Source organism: Hypomesus nipponensis, chromosome 6 (genome assembly GCF_054491055.1).
Source record: "Hypomesus nipponensis isolate SF chromosome 6, ASM5449105v1, whole genome shotgun sequence".
Classification (NCBI taxonomy): domain Eukaryota; kingdom Metazoa; phylum Chordata; class Actinopteri; order Osmeriformes; family Osmeridae; genus Hypomesus; species Hypomesus nipponensis.
The window spans coordinates 7,827,007-7,848,919 of record NC_140366.1 but is presented as its reverse complement, the minus strand read 5'-3'; the positions used below and the strand labels follow the sequence as shown (position 1 = coordinate 7,848,919).

General features: G+C 47.4%; 4 protein-coding genes across 6 annotated transcripts in view; 2 read left to right on the top strand and 2 right to left on the bottom strand.

Moving 5' to 3' along the window:
- btbd7 (BTB (POZ) domain containing 7) overlaps positions 1 to 5,074 on the top strand; it is a 37,226-nt gene extending 32,152 nt beyond the window's left edge. For all 3 annotated transcript variants that reach the window (XM_084700425.1, XM_084700427.1, XM_084700426.1), the window contains exons 6-11: positions 227 to 387; positions 642 to 785; positions 1,041 to 1,230; positions 2,764 to 2,942; positions 3,817 to 4,233; positions 4,379 to 5,074. In XM_084700425.1, the coding sequence (XP_084556551.1) occupies positions 227 to 387; positions 642 to 785; positions 1,041 to 1,230; positions 2,764 to 2,942; positions 3,817 to 4,233; positions 4,379 to 5,068 (1,781 nt within the window). In that variant the 3' untranslated portion in view covers positions 5,069 to 5,074. The remainder of the gene's footprint in view (positions 1 to 226; positions 388 to 641; positions 786 to 1,040; positions 1,231 to 2,763; positions 2,943 to 3,816; positions 4,234 to 4,378) is intronic.
- A 5,229-nt stretch (positions 5,075 to 10,303) lies between these two features.
- ubr7 (ubiquitin protein ligase E3 component n-recognin 7) lies at positions 10,304 to 15,626 on the bottom strand. The gene is made up of 11 exons (XM_084699648.1): positions 15,289 to 15,626; positions 14,799 to 14,932; positions 14,544 to 14,604; positions 14,337 to 14,432; positions 14,147 to 14,200; positions 13,859 to 13,964; positions 13,510 to 13,631; positions 12,449 to 12,634; positions 12,046 to 12,223; positions 11,516 to 11,577; positions 10,304 to 11,229 (listed from the first exon to the last, which is right to left on the bottom strand). The coding sequence occupies exons 1-11, from the start codon at positions 15,415 to 15,417 to the stop codon at positions 11,137 to 11,139; spliced, it is 1,221 nt and encodes a 406-aa protein (XP_084555774.1). The 5' UTR covers positions 15,418 to 15,626; the 3' UTR covers positions 10,304 to 11,136.
- A 260-nt stretch (positions 15,627 to 15,886) lies between these two features.
- On the top strand, positions 15,887 to 16,927 carry LOC146286846 (uncharacterized). Its single transcript, XM_084699649.1, has 2 exons — positions 15,887 to 16,123; positions 16,513 to 16,927. Exons 1-2 carry the CDS (start codon positions 15,925 to 15,927, stop codon positions 16,614 to 16,616), a joined length of 303 nt encoding a protein of 100 aa, XP_084555775.1. The 5' UTR covers positions 15,887 to 15,924; the 3' UTR covers positions 16,617 to 16,927.
- A 1,388-nt stretch (positions 16,928 to 18,315) lies between these two features.
- On the bottom strand, positions 18,316 to 20,036 carry lyset (lysosomal enzyme trafficking factor). The gene is made up of 2 exons (XM_084699647.1): positions 19,869 to 20,036; positions 18,316 to 19,404 (listed from the first exon to the last, which is right to left on the bottom strand). Exon 2 carries the CDS (start codon positions 19,387 to 19,389, stop codon positions 18,949 to 18,951), a length of 441 nt encoding a protein of 146 aa, XP_084555773.1. The 5' UTR covers positions 19,390 to 19,404; positions 19,869 to 20,036; the 3' UTR covers positions 18,316 to 18,948.
- Between the last annotated feature and the right edge of the window lie 1,877 nt (positions 20,037 to 21,913).

The window sequence follows — 21,913 nt, the reverse complement described above, 5'->3', positions numbered from 1 at the left end:
CCTGCATCTGTTCCCCTTCTCCTGTCATTCTCTCCCTCCTATCATTCTCTCCCTTCTATCATCCTCTCCCTTCCTTCTTTTCATTCCCATCCTCTGGAGGTTCGGAAGGCACCGGACTCAGGCCAGCGAGTGCAGGGCTCAAACACAATGTGAGGTGTGGTCCTCTGGCGACGACTCCTGAATGCCTGGGATGATTGTTCTCCTGTTTGCGCCCCTCCCCCCTCAGAGCCCAACCTTTTGAGCGGCACGGCTCACAGCGTCAACAAGAGGGGTGTGAAGAGGAGGGACTTGGACCTGGAAGAGCTGAAGGATATCTTGTCTCCACTGCTGCCTCACGTCCGCATCGAACACATCCTGCCCCCCAGCAGCGAGGTCCTCTCAGACACGGTGAGCGTCCGTGTGCACTTCAGAGGGGAGCATGGGACCCTCTCCACTGTCACATTTGCACTGTTATTTCCCCTGTTGCCCCCCCCCCCCCCCCCCCCAAAAAGTCCTGTCTTGCTTCATAAACGTCGTTCCTCCATTCTCCAGCCTGTTTTTCTCTTTATTGCCTCTGCTGTTGTCCCTCTCCTTCCCATCCCTTCCCCCTCCTTCCTCCCGGCTCCCTCCCCTCATGTTGTTCCTTCCCTCCCCGCGCCCAGATGAAGAGGGGTCTGATCAGCACCCCTCCCTCAGACATGCTCCCCACGGCCGAGGGGGGCAAGGGTAACGCTTGGCTCCGGCAGAAGAGCGCCGGCATCTACGTGCGCCCCCGTCTCTTCTCGCCCTACGTGGAGGAGGCCAAGGTAGCTGTGCAGGGACGCTCGCACCACCGTCACCTTTGGGGGGGGTCTCACATCCACCAGGGGTTTCCTAGGAAGTTATTTTGATGAATAGATGCCAACGGTTTTTCTTGTTAAAATGCAAAGTGTGTCGGTGCAAGTTGGGGAAAGGTGAGTGTGTTGTGTACACAGTAGATCACACACACTCTCCTACACACAGACACACACACACACACACAGAGAAAACCCCCTCTAAAGTGTCTCTCCGTGTTCCACCAGTCGGTGCTGGATGAGATAATGGTGGAGCAGACCGACCTGGTGCGCCTGCGCATGGTGCGCATGTCCAACGTCCCCGACACCCTCTACATGGTCAACAACGCCGTGCCCCAATGCTGTCACATGATCAACCACCAACAAATGGCCGGCAGCCAGTCGGCCCCGCCCTCCGTGGTGGCCAATGAGATCCCAGGTGGGTTGGGCCCAGAGATTGGCATCTTCACCGATAATTGCTGAATCTTGGGGAATCTTTGACCTTTGGGGGATATTGGGACTGGATTTGGGGCTTTCCAACTGGTAGTTTAGCCTGTATTAGACTTTTACTTAATTTCTGTCACATGTAGATGAGGTAAGGGACAGGGGAAGAGGAAGACGATATTGTTTCACAAACTGACACAGTAGCGCAATAAATGCATAAAACCATACAACTCAAGATAACGTCTCTGTGACATTCGGTTTTCAATTTGTTTTATTCTTTCTTTTAGAAACAAGAGGTAACTAGAGGTAGCGAAACTCCTTTTAAAGTGGGTTTCTTTCCGAAAGCTCAGTAAAAGTCTATTTGAACCTCGCCTTCACAAAGTCCTTCTGTTCAGCCTTGCACATTCAGTAGGATCACATGGCTCTTCCACAGATAAAAAGGCTTTTCTGTTACCGGGTAACAATAAGGTGACGTCTGTGCACAGCCTCCCACGGCAAAACAGGCCCAAATATATGTTGCAGTTTGGCAAAGTGTTCCCTTCGTGACTAAACAGGGTTGCGCAAGCATTGTCCGTTTATCGCCAGAGAAAAGGACGTCCACTCCTCCATCTTCACCCTTCTCCGAGCGACGAGTGAACTTTTGTGGCGGGTTACTCATTGTCGATCGGCTCGGTTCGCCCACGAACAGGAGCGCGTGCGCCTGCGTCCCTCGCTAACCTCGACCGCACACTTTCGACGGGCCCCCGAAGTTGTGCGTCAGCCTTCGATCGGTGCCGTGGAACCACAGCGATACATTCTGGAGAAGAGCGCACACCTCTAGCGGTGGTTAGCGTGTTTTCCCTGCCGGATGAGGAGGAGGTCGGCAGTATGGACGGGCAGCGAGGCGTCGGGCAGCGACAGCCTCTCTTCCCAACTGCACTTCTCCCACACGTGCTTTCTTGTTTTCACGCTCTCCCACAGTTTGCTCTCCCTCCATACTCCCTCTCTTTCTATTCTCTCTCCATCCATTCTCTCTCCATCCTCTCCCTCTCTCCATTCTCTATCTCCATCTCTCTCCATCTCTCTCCATCTCTCTCCATCCTCTCTCTCCATCCTCTCTCTCCATCCTCTGTCTCCATCCTCTGTCTCTTTACCGCCTCCGTTCTTCCCTTATGGCCAGGGCCAAAAGGAAAGTGCGCGCTGCTTTCATATGTGCTTCCCCTTGACTTTATGGATGCCCTCAAGGGCTACTTTGAAGACTGTGCACAACGGCAGGCAGTCCAAAAACATACAAAGGCTCGCAGAGGTCCAAATGTTTACGATCACATGTCTACAATGGTTGCAGTTCACCGCACATCAGCTGGGCACAATGATCCAATCAAGCGGCTTTAGTACCTAAGAAAATGATTGAAGGTTTTAATACTTTTTTCGTTTGTTTCGTAATGTGTATTGATGAAGTCATGTATCAAAAAACGTGCCTCAGTTGTGTCTCTCTGTACCCCCCCCCCCACACACACACACACCCCACACACACTTACCCACCCAACAGTGCCCAGGCTGGCGGTGGTGAAGGAGATGATCCGGAGGCTGCAGGACCTGCGCCACACAGACCAGGTGCAGCGGGCGTACGCCCTCAACTGCGGCGAGGGCGCCACAGTGAGCTACGAGCTGCAAATCCGCGTGCTGCGGGAGTTCGGCCTGCCCGACGCCGCCGCCGAGCTGCTGCAGGTACGGCCTCTCCCCTCCTCCACCCTCCACCCTCCTCTGGAGTCACACGGCCTATACGACGCTTATCTGACACGCCCCTCTGCCCGTGTGAACAGGTGCGTTCGACTTCTCGCAGCGCCGGTGTCGCCTGCAGCCGCCTGCAGCCCGGCTGACTTGAAGCAGCCAATGGCATTCTCAGCTTCAAGGCAGCCGACTGCAGCCGACTGTCGGCGCCGCCGGCGCTGCGAGAAGTCGAACGCGCCTATTGTCACTAGCCAACAGTGTCAGCGCCACCGGGTCGTTCAGTTGACGTTGGCGGCGTGTGTCTCTTGGCGTCGAGCGGTGGTCGTGCATGTTGCCGTCGATGCGACCGTTTCAATCACACGCTTTCTTGCTCTTTTTAGAAATCCCCGAAATTGATTGCGTAGTAAAACATTTTGAAAGCTGAGCTGCGATACAGGACCTCAACTTATGCAGTGTCCCATCCGTCGACGATGTGATGGCTAGCATAGATGAGGGAAGTGCGGAGCGCCATTGAATAGCGGTTAATGTGATTTGGGATGTTTTCTTTCATCCGAGAACTGCGATGAATGTTACCGCTGCCCCGTGTAATGACAGAATGTTAAAGGAATTTGGCCGCAGCACGGGCAACTTTTAGTTTTCTCCTCGCCCTATTCATGTTGTTTACCTTCCTGTCAAAAGGGCCGAGGTGAACTTCAACAAGTATATGGCTTATATGTGGCTTTGGATCCACAGTGCTGTGGTTTTCCAGACTGCCATAAATGATGGTTTAACGTCTGGTTTATGAAGTATCTTTGGCAGATTTTGGCCTCAAACTTTCTTCCTCCACCCTCCCCCTCATCATTCCTGACTCATTCTGCACTCCGCCCTGTAGAACCCTCACAAGTTCTTCCCCGAGGAGCGCTTCGGAGACGAGAGCCCCATCCTGGCCCTGCGCCAGTCGGGTCGCTGCCGGGTCAACAGCAGCCCGGCGGTGGAGAGCATGTTCACCGACCTAGAGGCTATGGCTGCCTTCCACCCTCCCCTCCCTCCGCCGCCTCCACCCTACCACCCCCCGGCTACGCCCAGCCACGCCCAGCTGAAGGCGGGCTGGCGGCCACGCATCCCCACCCAGCCCCCGTCGCGCTCCTTCTCCTACCCCTGCAACCACAGCCTCCTCCACCGCCAGCCCTCCGCCTCCTCCAAGCACGGCAGCCCCGCCTACCTGCCCCCCGGGGTGAAGGTCCTGCCGCCGGACTGTACCAACCCCCAGGGCGGGGGGGGGCGTGCGCCGCACCTGGACAAACAAGGGGTGAGTCTTGAGGTCTGGGGTCTAGTGCCGAGGTAGGCTAGAGAGGGAGCGGCGTGCGGTTGGGTGTGTTTCGCCATTTCATAGCTGCGTTTGTGTTTTCACCTTCCTTCCTGGTTCATGTTGGTGTGTTCGTCCCCCCCCTCAGAACATGGAACCTGTCATCAACGAGTTCATGCCAGACATCGCCATGGGAGTGTCGGCCATGACCCTGAAGGAGCGCCGTCCCCCGGAGGTCAGCATGGATGTGGAGTCTCCCGAGCCCCACCCCTCCCACCTGTCCTCGGCCCCGGCCCCGGCCGCGCCCCACTGCCACGCGGCCCGCCACCCTCACGCCTCCCGCAAGCGCCACGCCGCCGAGCCCAAGCCCCAAGTCCAGCCCGAGTACCCCGACCTGTACGAGTTCTCCGGCCGCCACGCCGGCTCCTACCCCGGCCCCGACCTCTACAGCCATAGCCGGGCGCCCCCCGGGGGCCCCCCGCCGTCCTACCCCTCGGACCCCCAGCAGCACCCCTGCCGGCCGGCCGCCCCCGCTGGGGACCCCCCCCTCCGCCTGGACGTCCTGGAGCAGCCCCCCCAGAGGCTGGACTTGGCTCTGGCCACGCAGGGTGGAGGGGCGCAGGCCGGGGCGGCCGCCCACGGGCCCAGGGGGCGCCCCGGGACGGAGACGGACCTGACTTGTGGACTGGGGCCCTCCCGGCACGTGGAGGCGTACGAGGAGTGGGCCCCGGCACGCCGGGCCGGAGCAGAGACCAAGGGGGGCGAAGACCCGATGGGGACCAGAGACCGCAGGTCGCCCAGCAAACCAGACTACCCTTACAGGAAGTCTGCACTCTGACCTTTGGCCTCGACCGCCCCCCCACTCCCCCCCCCCCCCCCCCGCCCCCTCCCACCGCAAGTCTGAGATGAGCTAGAAGCATAAACAGAATGGTATACAGACAAACTAAAGACAACTGCATCCGGTGATGGGCAGTGTAGTCTTGGGTTCAGGGGAACGGCTCCGAACACGTCGGGGGGGGTGGGGGGGGGAGGTGAGTGTGCTGTGCCAGGGAGGTGCAGCAAGTCACAGTGCCTTCAGCATAAAGCACCACAGCCCTGGGCACAGCAGGGGGGAAGGCTTTGGTTTGGTTGCTCTGTCTCCTCTCCCCCCCCCCCCCCACCCCCTTCCTTGGCCTTGCCAGACTCCCCATCTCTCCCCAATTTGCCCGTCGATGAAGCAGCTGTTCTCCAATCACCTTCCATTCCCCCTGTGCTGGCGTACGTTAGAAAGAAATAGAAAATCACCTCCCCACACACACACTTTTTTTTTTTCTTCCCTCTCCTGGTTTTGCAGTAATAGCCCTTGTAATTCTCTGCAGTCACAAGCTGTATGTCAGTATGGGCAATTTAAGAAAATTGTTAATCTTCCCACTGGGCACAGTACCGGTCAGGCCACGGTCCAGGAATACTAATTAGATGGAAGCATTATTACAGGAAACAATGAAGGCTCTGCTTTTTTGGGGGGGGCCTGAAGTTTCTCAGCCCTTCGCCTCCACTCCAAACTGCTCCAGGCTCTTTGGAGGGGGCTTTGTATGTTAAAGGGGTCAAGATGGTACGGTTTGGGTTTTCTCCTTACACGGTTGCCATTTTAAACCAGTCTGCTAGTATTTCACCATCCATGAATGAAGTGTGTATCATTCATGCATTCACTCTCCCCCCCCCCCTGGTTTTTGTGTGTCCTAGTAGCTCTAACTAGTCCTTACATTGGATCTCACTAAATGTCCACGTCTGAGCGGAATATTTAAGACGTCCTCTGGTGGATTTCGGTGTTTCCTGGCGAGTTCTGGTCGACGGTTCCGTGAGCAGCGTGGGCTCCTTCGTAGCCCCTGGACTTGACACCCCGTCACAGGCTGTGACTAACGATGCTTCCATCAGGAGAACCTGGCCCTCCTCAGGTAGACCGAGCTCAGCCCGACCAAACCCAGATCCCCCCCCGCACCTCCTCAGTGGGGATCCCAGCCGGAGACGGCTCTGGGTCCCACGAACCGACGCCGCGGGTCAAGAGGGGCGACGCCCTGCGCCCTTCCTCACATCTCTTCACCCGACAACTATGATTACTACGATGTCAGACAGGGTGGGCAAGTAAAACAAGGTTGGGCTTTTTTTTTTTTCTTTCACCATCCTCCGAACTGAACCATAAACAAAAAAAACCCAGTGTAGCATAAAAAACGAGTGCATAGTACTGGCAAAATTCAAATTTTCTCCATATTTTGCTACTACCATTGTCGTCGTCCCCCCACACTGTGTCAAAAAACTCGGACTCGAACTGTACTGATCTCACACGCAGAGTGGTGTCGTCGTGTCGTGCACCTGTATTACCACCGTTCAGCCTCCCTCCGTAGAACGCTGACTCGGAGGTCCTCCTCTTTTAACGGGTAACAACTTGACTCTTCTCTCCCAGGACTCAGCCCACATACTTGTCGGCTTCTTCTCCTCATCATCCAAATGGCCTGATTTGATGTCTGTTCTTGAAATGCAATGCTTGTTTTGTTTTTTTGTTTTTATGGCGGCAGTCTGTTTTTTTTCCCGTTTTCATCCCAGTCCGGGTTTTGCCACGACTGCAGGGATGTGTCCGTGTAGCTCGGGGGTGTGGTCTCTGGGTCCTCGTTGTTTACCGATGGAGTGGGGGGGGGGGGGGGGGGTTGGTTCCATCCTGAAGGCCTTGTCGCATCTGTCTGTGAGGCCGGCAATGGAAAATGGAAACGCTCGAGCAAAGTCGGAGCATGTCAGAGCATGAGTTTTGGATGCAGGGCGGCATCGTGTGTTTCAAAGTCTTCCAGATATCCAGGTGGAAGAGAACATACCGGTGTCAAGATGTGAAGCCGATGCGCGTGTCGATTTGAAGCCAGTCTCAGCTGGCAGAGAGGAGTTATTCATAGCCGTGCTCCATTATTTATGATTACATCCAAATTCAATATCTGCTGTGTCAAATTTTTTGACACGCTCTGAAGGATATTTGGAGTCAAGTTGGTCTGAAGTCAAAAGTGCTTAGCAACTAGTTGGGCCTAGTCCACACAAGCTATTCTTGAGTCTTACCAGCGAGAGCTTATCCAACCCATCATGGCACCCCCCTTGAGATTTGATCAGTGTTTGGTGGTCTTGACTTTGACCCCTGGCTATACTGTCTACCTCTTTCCTATCTTCCCCACCATTCTACTACTCTCAATCAAATCATACTTATTTCAAACCCTTACTATATTTTCTACCCACTGTTTCCTAATGGAAATTGCTGGAACTTTGATATATGCACATCGGATGCTGGTACTGCTGCTCTGCTGAGCTTGAACACTACAGATATCCTCCTTGCTCTCAGATCCTAACATCCACACAAACGGTGACTGGCTTTTACACTCATCATATCGACCGTCAGTGGACGAGTCATCTCCTTTCCTGCTGCTCTCGGGTGAAAAAGGGACGTGTGTGTGTGTGTGTGTGTGTGCGCGTGTGTGTGCGCGTACACGTGGAACTGTTCACGTCTCAATGTGTGTGGTGGTGGTGTGGGACGATGGTTCCTTTGCCAAAAATTGAAGCTCAAGAATTCCTAGAGGCCTAAACCATTAAGGACACTATAGTAGCGAGGTCTTCTTCATTTTGGCCGATTTATCTGTCAGGATTACAGGAAAGGAAAGATTATTAGATTTGATTGGTGGTTGCTTGAATCTGTAAAAAGTATAATACCCTTTGCATCAGTACTTGTTTCGCTATGGGATGGCTGGACAGCTAGGGGGGGTTGGTCACATTGACATCCAGTGATAACACTATTCAATGCTACGAGACTACCCAATGTCATGTGACCGTCCCCTAACAGATGAGGGTAGGAGACCCAGTGTGTCAGCAGCAGCCCATCCCTGGCAATCCACAGGGCCCTGTCACCACTCCTGTAGCCCTCTCGACAGTTCAGTGGTCAGCCCCTCCCCCACGGCCAAGCGGAGTGCAAAGCCCCTCGCGGGAGTGCCGTGGGGCTGCTCACCGGAGCGTGCAGGGGAAGAGCCTGGAGAGAGACGCCCGAAATAGCCACTCCCACCTCCCCTCCACCCCCGTCTGGGTCCCTGAGGCGTGTTGCTGTCAAGAGCGCGGAGGTCATCGTGGGCGCTGACTTCTGACAGCAGGAGAGACGAGGGGTCAGGCAGGGGATGGTGGAAGATGCGGCCGCTTGTATGGGACTGCAGACGCGAGACGGCGTCAACACTTTTCCATTACAGAAATCCCCCCCCACCCAGCAGGAGAAGGGGTCGAAGCGATACGAGATCTTCTGCACGCGGCCCTCCCCCACCACAGCCCCCCCCCCCCGAGGAGTTGTCGAAATACCGCCATTTCAGTCCGTGCTCTTTTTCAGGAAATACTGAACTGTTGGCATCTGGAACTTTTTCTTTTTTTGAAGGGAATCGTTTGCATCCCGGGAGCCAAGATTGTTTGGCTTGTTGGACGAGCTTCCCTCGTCTGTTGTCCCGTTTGAACCCGTGGCCCTGAAAGGACAAACAAAGCTATAGTGGCGTGTTGAATGCTTCGCTTGTAAGGTGGGAGTGGGTTTTCCTCAGAATACCCCAACTGAGCTCATTTCAGACCCCCGTAGTCCATCTGTGGTCTGGAAGTACAAAGCTTTTGCTGGACACTGATATGACTTTTTGAATGCTTCTATAATGTTTTTTTTTGTTTTTTTTTTTCTTCTTTTTTTTTGGGGGGGGGGGGGGGGCAGTTTAGGCCACAGATTTGAGTTAGGGGCATGAAGACCAGCCTCTGCAGTGTGTCTAAGCTGTAGCGACGTCTGTTTAGGTTTTCATGCCACAGATGAATTCATTCCTTTGTTCTGTCGTATTTGAGCTGTTGACGACAGCTCGAGAGCGACGATCGTGGTTTTCGAATGTCGTCTGAGTCTAAAATGTTCATTTGTTGATTCATATGCTGTTGATGTTAGACGATATTAAAAGACTGAGGGTCTTACCTTGCACTTAAGTACACACCCCCTCCCGTTATTGTATGTTCTGCTCAGTATTTGTTATCCTCACGGTGGAGTGGTGCCCTTCACTTGTTTGAGCTGGAAACCCGTGACATACCCACCTACATATTCTCTGAAGATATATATTTTTTAAGTATTCATTTGCTGGTAAGCTCTCAAAGGTCATCAACCAATGTTTTGCCTCAAACGATGCACTCACTAATGTCCTTAGGTTGTCACAGGAACCAGCAGTTGTAGCTGGGCATGGTTGAAGGGTAGGTCGGTTGGTAGAAGGGGAAGGGAGGAACTTAACTTATTTTTCTTCTTTCATAAACATCCTCTTTCAGGGGTGTACGGGGAGGGTTCTTTTGGTTGAAGACTGTTTAGTGTTCTCTTCCTGTTTTAACCCCCTCCCCCCACCCATGGATGGAGACGAAAGAGTGCCTTCTCTGCCAGTGGCCGGGTACCCTCCTTACCTGCGTCTTATGCAAACCTTTTTCTACCTGCCCACGCAATCCAGTCTCTTTGTAATAGTGTAGCCAATGCATCGTGTACATAGTGGTTTTCAAAGAGTATTTTTGGGGTTTTATTTTAGGTACCTTTGTCTCTGAAAAAGTATTGGTTTGTTGTACATAGACAGTTTTTCTATATATAAAACAAATATGCCCCATATATTTGTTGTATATATATAGAGTGAGAGAGAGAGGATAAGACGCATTCTCGTAGCTACTTGTAAGGAATTGTGGAAATTCTATTTTTCTACTCTTCTTGATTTAGAGTGTGAAAGTGGTGAGCTCAAATCTGCGTTTTAGGTGACTGACAAAATAAACAGCTTTGATAGAAATGAAAGATTTGTGTGGAGTTTTTTCCTTTATGAAAAAAAACTACTGCTGGTGGGAATGTCAAGCTAAACAGATTTTCGTCTCAATTGACATTCAAAAGTTTCATTCCTAAAATCTATCAAGCAGGAAAGTACTCAAATTAAGCCATAATGCTGGACAGAGGGTATTTTATGATTCCCTTGTGTGGGAAGAAATAATGCATTTTCCCTGTGAATTACAAGTGTGGCTTCTTGTATAACCTTGATCGACAAAACAGTAAATTGACAATTTCTTTATTTTTCTCAAAGAACACTAAAAAGGGACAAAAATCCGACATGGTTATAGACTGAACAAGGGATTTCGATGTGGTTCCGCACTGACTTCTACTACACTTGTGTCTGAATAAAGAATATGTAATAAGTACAGCAGTGACATTATTTAATCAGCAAGATGGTAATGCAATGGAGCATATTGTGGAGAAAAATGCCTTTGTTTGGACCAGGTTAACTATGGTTTGACCCCTTTTCTCTGACCCCTGCAAGGCAGTGAAGGGTAATGCATTCAGTTTGAAGAAAGAACCTATTGAAGTCTACCCTCAAATGAATGCTTAATGAAATGTCAGGGGAACCACTGTCATAAGCACAGGGTCCGTAATGTCTGTATACAGCTCTTTCCTTTAGTCTGGAAAAGTCTAGAGAAAGAGCCACAGTAAGATGCCTTTCCTTCTGGGAAATAAAGATATATTCCACATTGATCAAAGTGAGCCTCTAAAATGACGGGCTGGGGTTAGTTTCCTTCAGTGACCTGCAGAGACTTGATGAACAGTGTAAATATGCTGAGGTGGAGCCAGGACAACAAAGCACACTGTTGATCAGAGCGGCATCAAGGCTCACACACCAAAACCGATTCTCCGCTACAAAACATCTTTCAAATGCATACTGGTTGAAAATACAGGCGAACAGACGACATGGACTCCAAAGACATGGGGGGGGGGGGGGGGACGACAAAGGGACTTGAAGATCAAAAAGTCAAGTAGCGACAGGTGTTTGGGAATGTGGGAAAGAGAGACGTGAGAGAGGAGGGGGAGGGAGCAGATGGGATGGAGCCTCTTCAGCTGCAGTAGTACTGGCCGGCGTTGGCCCGCCTCCTCTTGCGGCTCTGCTGCTGCTCGAAGAACTGCCGGATGTCCTCCGGAGTCACCACCTGGTGGACGCAGAGGAGGGGGGCAGCACCGGCAAGGTCACCACATCTTTTATGGCCCGGAACGCAAACATTTAATCATCCCCCCCCCCCCCCTCAAAATATTTTTTTGTTGCTTATGCCCATTAACTTGAATTATCATCCTGGTTAGTAACGGTAAAAATAAACTGCAAGCGATTGGCTCGAGTACCTCCCAGATCATTTTCTCATACCGACTCACTGAGCGTGACCCCCTAAAGTGGTCCCCTCCTCTTGAATAGTATCGCTAATGGCCAAAGTTGTCACTGACCTTTCCCTCAGCTGCGAATCTCTGCAGGAAATCCTTCAGCTCGGTCTTCATGTCATTGTATCCTGAGAAGGAGGAAAAGAGACTGGTTTAGCGTGCTGCGAAGAGTCGCTGCAGTTGCAGCTCTGATGGCTGGGCTCGCTTGGCTAGATCCCCCGGTAGCTTCGCACAAGGAATTCAATCTGGGGCTCAATAAATGCAACCCAATGGATTGGTCGAACCCATTCAACACCTGCTTGCCATCTTTCCTTTCCCCCTGTTTACACTTTCGGGTTCAGTTTATTAGACATGAAGCCCAGTTCTATATTACTCCAAAATGTAAGCTCTACATCTAAACCCTTCTTCGGCTTAGTTTACTCATCACTCGATGAATAAGACGTGCCCAGGGAGGAAAAAAAACCCTTCTAGACACGAAAACTTCTAGATTTTCCATCACAATCTCAAATTGAATATCTTCATGTAGATCCACAGACACACAGGAAGAAGCCATGTTCCAGGACAAGCCCGTGTCTTCCCCCCCCCACCCCACGTACCGTGGATGATCTCCAGCTGCTGCACGCGCCCGAGGCTGTCGAGGGCTGACATCAGTGGGTCGCGACCCTCGGCGCCGCCCCGCCGCTCCTGCTCTGTGGTCTTGCCCTTGTTCTCGTAGGCCAGGACGGTGTCGGACTCATCCAGCAGGAAGGACACGCCCGCGTCAGCGTACGACCTCTGAACGTCCCCCAGGGAGGCAGGAAACGGATAAGCAAACCACGGCGAGGACATTGAGGGTCTGTTGTGAACTGGTCTCCACAAATGTAATTTCCTCTAATTACAGAAGCATAAATACTTCAAATACACACATACTTCTTTAGAAACGCGGGTTCATTCCGTGCCAACGGCTTGAGAAGATATTTCAAAAGGCTTTGTTCCAGGGAAGCAGTCAGGGCACCTTACCTTGCAGTTGGCACAGGAGCACAGCTTGGTCCGCCAGGCTGAGGGCCAGAACACGGCTCCGATCCGGGCCTTCTCCGGACCTCTGCTCTTCAGCTCGGTCAGCCTGCACTCCGGAGCCTTGGAGGGAGACGCCACCTCCGTCTCCTGGTGCTTCCTCTTACAGCTCGATGACCCATTGGCTTTTGACTGCAGAACAGACCATGTGTTTAATGAACGTACGGTTTTCATTCGCGTTCTTAACTCTCCCTTTGTCGCTTGACCGACAAAGTGAAAGGGGTTTATCCTGGATGTATAATTGTGTCTAGATGTACGGTTGAATTCAAGAGAGACGTGAGTTTAGGGGTCAAGGAGTGTCGACACAACTTGACAGGATGGGGCCAGGCCAATTCACGACAAAGCCATTACACACACCATTCACTCAAGCACCAGCGCTATTGAGAACACTAAATAGCAGCAGGCAGGATGTGTGCACATCTTCCCAGCGAGAACACGGTTTGTATGGAAATGTGGAAGCTCTTGGGTTGCCATATTAGCTGTCAAATGACTTGAGAGGCTGACTAATAAAATTGTTCTTGTTTATCGTACGTGGAGCCGCAAAACCTTAAGGCTGCTCCCTGTAGACCAGAGAATAAGAGGTTTGGCACGGGCCATTTATCCCCTAAATACCCACAGGGTAGTAAACCAGCTGGGTGCTGCGCACACACATGCTGCTGCTGCTTGGTGGTGGAATAGTGTCATCTAGTGGTAATCCTCCACTCACCGGAGCACAGTCAAAACCTCTTTCAGATTACGTGAGGAGAGGTCTAACCGGTTTTAGTAAGTACAAGATTTAAGAGAATTTTTCCATTACATATATATATATATACACACACACACACGTCAAACCAACATTCATTCGACTCAAGTAGTTGAACAAGCCAGTTCCCTGCCCATGTCTGCTACATACAGCACGCATGGTTCCGTATGGGATTATAAGGTGATGTATTAAATGCCTTATCCATTGTCATTGGCGTAACAAAGATGAGGTTCCGTAATGAGGCGGAGCGGGGTGATTGTCCTACCATGTCCTCCCCGTGGTTTGTGAGACTTGTGGAGGCCTCTTCTGTTCTGTCCTTCCCTTCCTCACAGTGCTCTCCCTCCGTCTTCACCTCCTCCTCTACTTTGCCCGGGCTGACTTTGGGCACTGTGTGGACAACCATACATTGACGCCATGGCCTTCTTGTGAGCAACGTAGAAGATTAAACGACAAACTCCCAAAAAACGACAACCGCAACTACTACACAAATTCAATGTGTGCAGGCACTCGATAACAATGATTCTTTTATCCCGCTCCATCCTTTTATAGTAGTCGTACAACAGACTTAAAAAGTAACCTTGAAGCAGCGCAAAGTAAAGAGTGCGACGGTGTACCTTCCAGGTGGGCTGCGTAGATCCACAGGAAGGCGTTCTTGTTCATGCACGACTCGCACACCATCTCCTGCAGCTCCACACACTCTGGAACAGGGCGGCTCAGGTGCTGCGAGAACATCGTTGACTATGAGAGGTGAGTTCTCAATAGATAGTCATTTGCAGATGGGTGTTCCTCTGTCATTGTCAAACAGGTTTATATATATCTATATAAATATATGTATATCTATATATATGACTCTGAATGTCGATTTCAAGGAGACAGTTTTGCTGGGGTGCTTTGCTTCCTACCCTGCCGTGGAGCCAGTCTTCACAGACGATGCACTGAATCATTTCATCTTCCACCTGTGACACGAGGGAAACATGTTTCCTGTTGTGGTTTTGACGTGATTGCATCATAGATTGGAATGTCAAAGTGTCCGTTCTCACTTGATGTATATGAAAACAAGGTTGTGTATTCGAATATTCAACACATTCTTACATGGTCTTCAGGGTCTGGATATGGTCTGTTACAAGTGCAATACAGACCAAAGAAGTTATGGCTGTACTTGTTATCAGTGTTCAATGGATCTTTCTCCTACAAACAAGAGTTAGTCAAAGAAAAAAAGGATGTTTTCATATTGTTCTTGTTGTCATTTAAAGGATGAATGAACAAATCACAAATTCCTTCAATTGTATGGAACCTTACAGAGTACAGCTTGCACTCAGTCTGTCCAAATTTGCTGTTTCCACAGTCACACCGGAAGTTTCTATGAGAAGATAGGGCATGTCACATTTCATAAACAAAATTAAGCTTTTGGCACATTTTACGTTTTGTCAGGCACAATTTGCTGAGCACATCACTGGTCTTCAAAACGATGACAATGCAAGACATTACTTTTTTTTTTTAAGAGTTATGAACATCTTGTCCAAAATCCAACTCCAAGCATATATCCAAGCTCACCTTTTGGTGTACAGTTCGAATAGATCATGGCCCTCATGGCATTTGTAGGAGCAGGCCAGACAGATGCCTGCAGGTTCACCCCCCTTCGGTGTACAGGTGTTACAGGCATATAGGGCCTGTCTTTTCACATGCCCCTGCCACAAAAAAAGCATGCATGTCATAGATTGATTTGTACAAGAGGCAGATAGTACAGAGCTGGCCTGCCTACCCAAGTGGATTCGTTTGGATAAATTAAAGCAGAAGCTTAAAATAGCACACAGGTCACCTATGAATTGAAAAACAAAGGTACCGTATGTAATCGTATCCCATTTCTGGCCTGTGCCACGGCACTTGCTATTTGAGGTAGACCTCATTTCTTGCAGCTTGTTATTCAAAAATATTTAATAACTAACCACTCAAACAATCTATAGCAAAGATGTAGCATTGCTAATAATACAGAGCACGACAATGCATGTAGGCCTATGTGTCTTTCATAACGCCAACAGGATACCTCTGGATATGAACACTTTTCGGAATCACTGCCCCCCAAAACGGCTGATGCCTCGTTCTCCAACTCCTCGTCTTCTTCCAAAACATCTACTAAGGAAAGAGTCGTTTCGTCTCCCTCATTTGCCGCCATCCTAGATGAGAAAGGGAAAATTACTGCAAGTTCCTGTTCCAAGGCAAAAAAAATGGCTACCGCGACTACCCAGGCTGATTAGTGCCAACAAAATCGCGGATTTTGCTTGCAAAGTTAAAAACAGTACGTCGGCCAATTCCACCTAAAATAGATAACGTCTAGCCATGAGTGCGGCGTGCTTTGTTGACAACTAGACAATGTTGCTTCAAATGACAACATCCGCACGATTTCCGGAATGTGCGACGCGTTAAATTATTTGGCGGGAATAAAAAAAAAAAGGACCTTTGATTACCCTGGTTTGCTCTGTCTGAAAGATATTGTCAGCTACTTATACCTAAAAAAATTATGTTTAACTGGCATTCCATTAGTCTATAATGTGTTGACATAAACTATATTAACAACAAAACGTTTCATCTGAAAAAGTGCAAAAGTATCCGATTGGACGTAAAAGGTAACGGATGTGACGACTTCGAAAGTTGAAAGTTCATAGTTTGCAGCATAACAAGTATGGATTTACGGGGTGAGCTCAAATATAAAGACGGAAGAAAGAAAGAATTAATAATGAAAACCGAAAATAGTTTACCCTCATTGATAGTGGGGATAAAGAAATTGAACGCCGACGTATCGGTGCTTCTTACCGAGCTAGTTATGCAAGAAAAACTTAAAGGGGGCAGTGAAGACCAGGGAGATTTTGAAGCTGATGATGGTGAGATTTAAATTATGACATAGGTTTTTTTCTTTAGAGCTGGTGTCAAAGTAAAAAATCAAGATAGCAAGCTGTTTCCCAAATCCTATCCGTTTGACTTTTCTTTATAAATGTGTTTGGTGGCTAGCGGGTTAGGGTGGTAATCAACATGACTGCAAGAGTTATATGAATAGGAATTTTACACAGGTTTTAGGAAGCCATCTTCCCTTCTTTATCCATTCAACCACAACTATGTACGTGCACTATCAAATGTAGCTTAATTGTTTGATTTGGTTATATAGCACCAACGCTGATGAACAAAGCCTTGTTATGTCAGTCAATAGTTTCGCTGATTATCTCCTAAGACATATATTGATGAGTGTATAACATACATATTTGATATGTTGTAGATGGAGAGAATGACAGTGACGAAGAGGAGGAAGATGCAAAAATTGTGATCAAGGCTCCTGTGTCAGAACCTCCAGCAAAACGATCTAAAAGCCTGAGAACATAAGGGCTCAAGGGCCACAATGGCGCCTGGTCCACTACAACAAAACTGTGGGATTTATACTTTGTCATAACTCATGAATCAGGCAAATAATCTTCACCTCACAAAACGAGTGTAATTTAGGTTTATTCATTGTTGACAGATCAGAAAGTTGTTCTAGTGTTTTTGTAAAAATGACTATGAATGACATTTTCCAGAACATTTTTTTTCTAATCCCAGGCCTTTTTTGTTTTTGTTTATCACAGTGCACTTACAAAATAAATACAGTCAGAAGCTCAAACATAAATACTCTTTCAATAAAATTAACATTAGGACGCCCTATGCGTTCTTACACCACTGTTTTAAGAAATATTGGAAAAACTGAAAATGTAAATGTAGCCATGAAGAGTTCCAATGGAAGCCTGTGTGTATGAGCAACCCTGTTCTTTCAAATTATGGGATGGAGGTCTTTGGCATTAATGAAGTCTACAAAATGCCTAAGGACCTGTCAGTTTCTATACTTCCATGAAGAAGTCTACTCTAAATAATTTATTATAAATTATTATTAAGAAGATGAAAGGTATTCAGTCTTAGAGGCAACTCATCTGTCAAATATTTATAAAGGTTTGTGACCACACCTGGGGGGTTAAAGAAAAGTCAATTTGTCATTTCAACAGCTTTTCTTTAGAAGGTTGCATGTAGGTGAGGACTTAATACCTACATTATACACAGCAAATATTTACAGTGTTGTGCTCAGACCTCTCAAGTAGAGAATATCTAGACAAACCTTTCAACATAGTGGGGATTCCCAGAGACTGGGTAAGTTGTTTACATATTGAGGTAATGGTTTTGAACTAGCAAATACTGAAACCCTGATTGGCTTATATGATCTTGTTTATTTTAGTAGGTGCAATGTTACACTGCAACTACAAGTCCAAATAGATGGCACCTGTTTAATTTGAGAAAATGGACAAGGGGTTTATTATAATTAAGAAAACATATGCCACAAGAGATAACCTAAAATACAGTCCAACTTCCAAATAGACAGTGCTTTATTGTAATCGAGGATCAACTGAAAATAAATAGTCCACCATTCCCTTTTAGTAAGATCCTTATACTAGATTGAATGTTACATAATTCTCAATTACATTCATTACTTAAGAACCAAGGAGTAGTACAGATGTATACCCGTCAATCAACATAAAATAAAGAAAACACAATAACCCAATGCTAATATTTAAATTCAAATGAATGTAGGAAATTGACTCAAGATCATGTCACGGGGCTGTGTCAAATGACACAGACAGCCGTATTAATTTGTCACATTTTCATAGAAAGGGGAACAGTTCAAAAATAGTCTCCATTTCCAATGGGAAGGCTTCATCCCGTTTCCTTTACCATTTCTTTGCTCAGTATTTGAGATAATATGATTGGCAGTAGTAATATACCTTGGCGCTGTACATTTCTGAAAGATTCTGAAATTGCTTATCAATATTCCTACATTATTACACAACAGACCGGTGCTTCTAAATCCTACATAAAAGGACGCAAATATATTCACAAATTAATCATACGGTTTCATCAGCTCAATGGCACGCAATGTGAACAATGTTTGATAACTGGTTGCTGGGCTTCAGAATGTGAATTTTCAGCATACCAATATTTTCAGGAATTCCTAAAAAAGGCACAAGCTATTCACCACCACCGCCCCCCCCCCCCCCCCCTCAATTTTACTAAATTCAACCCATTTCATAAATACAAAATGTGTCCATATTGCAAGAGACAGAATGACATAAATGTTTTGTAGAACAAGATATGCCACACATCACCAAACTAACACCTTTGAATACATTCAAACAAAAATACACAGTGCTGTGATACTTGTTTCACAATGGATTTGAAATGATAAAGTACCTACAGTCCTTTCTTAACTAACTTGCCAATATGGCTTCTTCAATGCTTTCCTCATAAATGTTTTTTTTTTTTTTTTTAAGACAGGGAACTGAGTTATTTATTAGAAAACCAATGTAAATGGCATTTTCATTAAATTAATAAACTGGCTTCACAGGTTGTATTGGTTGAGTACCCCGCACCATTTGGTCCAGTCTGTGTTCTGTGCAAGAAAGGACAAAACTCATTGGAGTGACACACCTACCATTGTTCATTTTAGGGATCCCAGACGCCTACAAAACTAACCCCTTAAAATCGTATTGCCCAGTGAAGCCTGTTCTATAAAACACTGTTTTGTGATACTGCGAGGGAGTGTTTTGGAACATAAGGGTTCAGAGGGTCAGAAGTAAGTTGCCTAGTTAACAGCATCTCCCCAGTTCCCCTTGTCAGCAGTCTCTTGGTTGCCCCTTCAAGTGTCAATCAGCTGCAGCCGGCTGATCTGATTTGATGCCTTGGCAAAAGTGTGGTGGCGGTTGCAAAGGACTGCCAGGCATATAGGCAGGATGCAGTAGCCCACTGTCTTGGGGTCAGCACGGGTACATGAGTAAAGGAAGAGGAAAACCTGGAGGTAGGGGATGAGGAATATGGTTGCCCATACCCAGAATGGCAAGAGCAGGAGTCGAGTCTTGAGACTCTGGGCCCAGGTAAACAAGGAGGGGAGGGGAGAGGAGGCAGTGTCCCCTGCCTGGTTCTGGTTCTGCTCCTTCTCCTGGGCTACCCTCTCCACATGCTCGAGGGTGAAGCGGTTATAGGTCTGGTTGATTTCAAATACATAGTAGACGGCTGCCACACTAGCCAGCAGGTACAGCCCCACGCCAATCCACCCCATCCGCTGGCGGAAGTTCATCATTCTCCATACTCGGCCCTGGAACAAAAGCCGAGAGGTTGGAGGTATACAATATAATTCAGTAAGTTTCAGGGTCGCTCATATGGGAATGACAGTGTTTAATCATAAGGTCTTCATTCTTGTTTTGAACACATCGCTGTAGCACAGGCGACGGTATGCATACTAGTAGGCAATTAAAACAAACCTGTCATGACAAACGTAGCCTATTTCTTTAGCAAACCAGCTCTATAGCACACGTTAGTTAGCCTTCCTAGTTAGTGAGCAAATCTAGTTGTTTATGCACTTAAAAAAACAAACTTCTGGTGGAATATTTATGAGAATGGTAGAGGAAGCTAATAGACCCAGAACCAACACGTCAGGCTACCTTGCTAGCGCCATTATGCTAGCCTTTAGAACAAATCCCATTATGATTCGACCTAGTTTGCTAACACTAGCTAGCAAGCTTAAGTATCGACTAAAGTTTTAAAACAGTATTCCCTCACCTCGCCTTCCTTTACATGTCAACTCAATCAGTTGACTCAGGCCACTTGCCGATGGTTAATTTTAAATTCATTGTATATTATTTCCAAAGACCAGGCTGATACCATGATTCTATCTCTTGTTGTCATATGACTTGTAACACCACCAGACTACACATCCGGGGAAGTGTCATCGAAAATATGTCAGTGTGCCATCTACTGTTGAAACTGTAAACTATGTGTACAGCCAATATTCCACAGACTAAAAGAGTTAATAACGGTTACACTTTCTACACCTGATTCTATAGACACAAACAGATGCGTTGTTATACATAAAACTCTACTGGCTGGGGCACAGGCACCTCATTCAAATCCTTTTGTTTCTTTCAAGCTTGCTGTGCACAATGCACTATAGGCTATAGAAACTTGCCTTGCTTAACAGTTCACAACAGTTCAGGGAAGCAAGTTTGATATCAGCTTTGGCAGGGACATAATGCAAGCGCGCAAAAAAAATTCGCATTAATTTGAGCGCAAATAGGCCTACTGTTTTTTTTAGCTTCGTGTAATATGTATGTTGTATGTTTTAGTCAAAATAAAATCATCGGTATATGCCTATCACTTAGAAACTATCATATAATCATCGTTTTGTAATGTTTTCTTAGCCTACCTTAATTCTGAATTGGGTGCCGAGTCCGCAAGTTATGTGACATACCCGGGTAAATTATTAGGGTGACCAGACGTCCTCTTTTACCTGGACATGTCTTCTTTTCGAGACCTAAAAAAGGTGTCCGGCAAGAATTTAAAAATCGTCGGATTTTGCCTCAACGGATAATTGTGTCTAGGTTAAGGTTAGGATCCATTAATGATGACGACACCTGCGCTTTCAAAATTAACCACGAATACAATATTATTTCCAGTGATGGGTCAAATGGGTTTCACAGGTAGCCTATCACATGGTTCAATTTATTTGTCATGTGTGCAAGCTATGTATGCCTGAAAATGTAACCATGGAATAGGCCTGCATGTTGAATCCTACATTTGTTTGTTTTTATTTTTTTAAGGTTTACGTAAACTGTGACAATGTTTCAAAATCATGTGTGTGGTAGGCTATACATAAAATTGAATTTTAACACTGTACATTGAAAAGTATCATCTTTAGATACAACATCCTTTTGTCATTCCCCACTGGAATGAGTACTGATCTATAATAAAGGACTTAAGAAGTTCATAAGGAGGACTAACACAGTGCAATGATGAATCACCAGTGTAACATGTATGATTCAATTTCAAATATGAGGTACTGTGAATTAGTACAACATAAATGTGAAGCTATTCTTGGCTCATGTCTGCCTCCTTTTTTCTGAGATGAAATGCATCTTGGCCTAAAAAATCTGAAATCATCAAAGTAATATTTACATCTGGCAGATGGTCCTTGAACCCCATTTTATCTACAATTGTGACTAATACTTCATATGCAGATGTTGGTGCAATCGGTAAGAGAGGGAAATATGTTCCCTTTTTCCATGTTTTGAGGAAGGTTCATGAGGCAATATATAAGACGGAGGATGGATCTAGTAGGGGTTAAGGCTGTCTGTGTCTTGCTGTTGTAGACCCTGTTTATGTTTTTCCAAAAGGAAGGCTGTGGAGGGGTTGCCTGCTCCTGTATGGGCAACCTCGAAAGTACATGTTTTGAATATAGAAGGGAAACGTGAGAGTCGTCACGTGCTAGTGCCTGGACAGGTGTGGGATGGCTTCCCCCTGCCTGAAGAGTAACTGTTTGCTGTTTCTGGGGCCTGCTGGTTCTCAACTTTGAATATAGTGAGCAGATTACATCAAGTTACTGTAGCAGAATTACACACAATGAAGACGACTTTTTGTACCCCCTAATATGTCAATTTAATTAGTTATTTCCAATGAGTTATTTTGATTGGCAGGGGAATGATGCACCTTCCCAAATCAGTCAATTATTCCACCCGTTTGATGAACACAGCCCCACTGACTTTCACGGAAATTGCACGAAATACAAATTTTACTGTTTGTTTTGCCAGGACTGTTTGTCACATCACAAG

Bases quoted from the DNA above. Each gene is read 5' to 3' on its own strand.
- ubr7 (XM_084699648.1), bottom strand. From the start codon at position 15,417: ATGGCGGCAAATGAGGGAGACGAAACGACTCTTTCCTTAGTAGATGTT. The intron at 14,933-15,288 runs GTATCCTGTTGG...TTTTTGTGGCAG, and splicing joins AAAAGTGTTCATATCCAGAG to GGGCATGTGAAAAGACAGGC. The intron at 13,965-14,146 runs GTAGGAAGCAAA...ATGTTCTCGCAG, and splicing joins AAGACTGGCTCCACGGCAGG to CACCTGAGCCGCCCTGTTCC.
- LOC146286846 (XM_084699649.1), top strand. From the start codon at position 15,925: ATGGATTTACGGGGTGAGCTCAAATATAAAGACGGAAGAAAGAAAGAA. The intron at 16,124-16,512 runs GTGAGATTTAAA...GATATGTTGTAG, and splicing joins AGATTTTGAAGCTGATGATG to ATGGAGAGAATGACAGTGAC.
- lyset (XM_084699647.1), bottom strand. From the start codon at position 19,389: ATGATGAACTTCCGCCAGCGGATGGGGTGGATTGGCGTGGGGCTGTAC.